Source organism: Ambystoma mexicanum, chromosome 4p (genome assembly GCF_040938575.1).
Source record: "Ambystoma mexicanum isolate Mex_15411 chromosome 4p, UKY_AmexF1_1, whole genome shotgun sequence".
Lineage (NCBI taxonomy): Eukaryota > Metazoa > Chordata > Amphibia > Caudata > Ambystomatidae > Ambystoma > Ambystoma mexicanum.
The window spans coordinates 213,545,989-213,548,643 of record NC_090927.1 but is presented as its reverse complement, the minus strand read 5'-3'; the positions used below and the strand labels follow the sequence as shown (position 1 = coordinate 213,548,643).

Genomic DNA, 2,655 nt, shown 5'->3' with positions numbered 1-2,655 from the left:
CCTGGAGGTTAGCGCCCATCCATGCTGGTGTGTCACTTAAGGTAGTAGTGGTTGATTATGGTGGCCGTGCTGGTCCTGGGGTGCTTTTACTCTTCTTGAGGTTAGCGCCCATCCATGCTGGTGTTCCACTTAAGGTAGTAGTGGTTGGTTATGTTGGTCGTGCTGGTCTTGAGATGCTTTTACTCTACTAGAGGTTAGCACCCATCCATGCTGGTGTGTCACTTAAGGTAGTAGTGGTTGATTATGGTGGCCGTGCTGGTCCTGGTGTGCTTTTACTCTCCTCGAGGTTAGCGCCCATCCATGCTGGTGTGACACTTAAGGCAGTAGTGGTTGGTTGTGTTGGTCGTGCTGGTCCTGGGGTGCTTTTACTCTCCTGGAGGTTAGCGCCCATCCATGCTGGTGTGTCACTTAAGGTAGTAGTGGTTGGTTGTGTTGGCCGTGCTGGTCTTGGTGTGCTTTTACTCTCCTGGAGGTTAGCGCCCATCCATGTTGGTGTGTCACTTAAGGTAGTAGTGGTTGTTTATGTTGGTTGTGCTGGTCCTGGTGTGCTTTTACTTTCCTGGAGGTTAGCGCCATCCATGCTGGTGTGTCACTTAAGGTAGTAGTGGTTGATTATGGTGGTCGTGCTGGTCCTGGTGTGCTTTTACTCTCCTCGAGGTTAGCGCCCATCCATGCTGGTGTGACACTTAAGGCAGTAGTGGTTGGTTGTGTTGGTCGTGCTGGTCCTGGTGTGCTTTTACTCTCCTCGAGGTTAGCGCCCATCCATGCTGGTGTGACACTTATGGCAGTAGTGGTTGGTTGTGTTGGTCGTGCTGGTCCTGGGGTGCTTTTAATCTCCTAGAGGTTGGTTATGTTGCAGAATTAGATGTTGAATGACTGGCTCACTAACAGCCACTGAAAGAATGATATTCAACGTGTCCTGGTAATGAAAAAAGTCCATGCCACGGATACTTGACATCAAAAGGCAACTTTTTTTCTGATGGAAATTCCAGACGCCCGGTTACAACAGGTTTTGATCTGGACCCAGTTGAGTCTTTATGGGATTTCTGAGGTTGTACTGTTTTGTGCTGCAAAGGAGATTCTATTGAAATCAGTTGTCATCGTTTGGCAGCAAACACTGGTTCCAAGTATCTAGTACCCACTGGGATGTTTTCATTGCCAAGAATCAACAGCCAGGAGCTAGTCCCGGTAGAAAATAATTGGACTTTTCCTACATGCATTTATTTCTACAAGAGTCCTGAGATCATACAAACTGTAAATATACTGTAACCCAGGTAAAATATGAAAAATTCCAAATATAATGGTTTGATGCCCCGAATGGCCTCTTTTATGCGCAATCTAGCCACAGTGTGTGAACTAAGGCAGGCGTTATTTTGTAGACATGTCGGGATGTCTTTTGGTGGGGGTTGGGGGGGGGGGATCTTACTTTCAGTGGAAGTACTTCTGGCACCCCCCTCACCTGACCGCCAGGGGGCGCCCGCGCGCCCCCCTCGGAAGTGACGCGCCGCACCCCGGAAGCGGGGGGGCGGGCCCGGGGTCCTGCCGGGCGGGTGGCGGTGGAGGCGGCAGCGGCGGCGGCGGCGGCGGTGGCGGCGGCGGCGGCTGCTTCCAGAGAACCAAGATGGCCGCGAAATCGGACGGCGTCCGCCTCGGGAGCGGTTTCGCCCAGCTGCACAACCTGGACGAGGCGGCGGGCGCCGGCAACGGGGGCGAGAGCAGCTCGCTGCACATCTGCCACTGCTGCAACACCTCGTCCTGCTACTGGGGCTGCCGCAGCGCCTGCCTGCGCTCGCTGCTGGGCAGCCGGCGGGGCGACACCGCGGGGGAGCCGGGGCCCGGCGGCGGCGGCGGCGGCGCCCCCGCCTCCAGCAGCGCGCCCCCGCTCCGGCCCTGGCTGGACTGCCTGTGGATCGTGCTGGCGCTGGCGGTCTTTTTCTGGGACGTGGGCACCGACCTGTGGCTGGCACTGGACTACTACTGGCGGCGGGACTACGCCTGCTTCGGGCTCACCCTGTCCCTGGTGCTCGTGCCCTCGCTGCTGGTGCAGGCGCTCAGCTTTCGCTGGTTCGCCGAGGACTATAGCGGGGGTGGCCTGGGCGCCGTGCAGGGGCTCAGCAGCCGGGGGCCCCCGATGATGGGCACCACGGGCGCCGCCGTGAGCCAGATACGGGCCACCATCAGCAACCCGGGGGCCATGGTGTTCTGCAGGCTCTCGGTCTGGATCTGGCAGGTGGTCATCCACATCCTGCAGCTGGGGCAAGTGTGGAGGTAAGACCCGGGGGGCTGCTGGAGGTGTCTGCCCACTAGTGCTGGGGTGGCCAAAAAACGAATGATGCGGGTTTTCGGATCTCTGGTGGGGTGGAGGCATAGGGTTCACACATGTCTTTCCTCTGTGCTATGTAACCATGATTGCTTCGGGTACTCTTGGTTTGCGGCCATGTGTCTCCGTCCTGGCCTCGCATCGCTGTGTCCTTGTTTCACCCCAAATGCTTTAATTTTTCATTGACGTGCCTCTCTGTATTACATGCTTGTACTCCACAATGACTGGTATTTGCGACACAGGTACACCTCTGCTTTCACCTCCGTGCTTGAGCTGGTGCTTATTGCGGTGGGGGCTGTTTGGGGGGAGGTGGGCTAGGACATGTATGCACCCTG

At 56.7% G+C, this 2,655-nt stretch overlaps 1 protein-coding gene across 1 annotated transcript; it reads left to right on the top strand.

The window, feature by feature from the left end:
- Positions 1 to 1,562: 1,562 nt before the first annotated feature.
- LOC138452814 (XK-related protein 6-like) lies at positions 1,563 to 2,272 on the top strand. Its single transcript, XM_069605154.1, has one exon. The coding sequence runs from the start codon at positions 1,622 to 1,624 to the stop codon at positions 2,270 to 2,272; it is 651 nt and encodes a 216-aa protein (XP_069461255.1). The 5' UTR covers positions 1,563 to 1,621.
- The last annotated feature ends 383 nt before the right edge of the window (positions 2,273 to 2,655 follow it).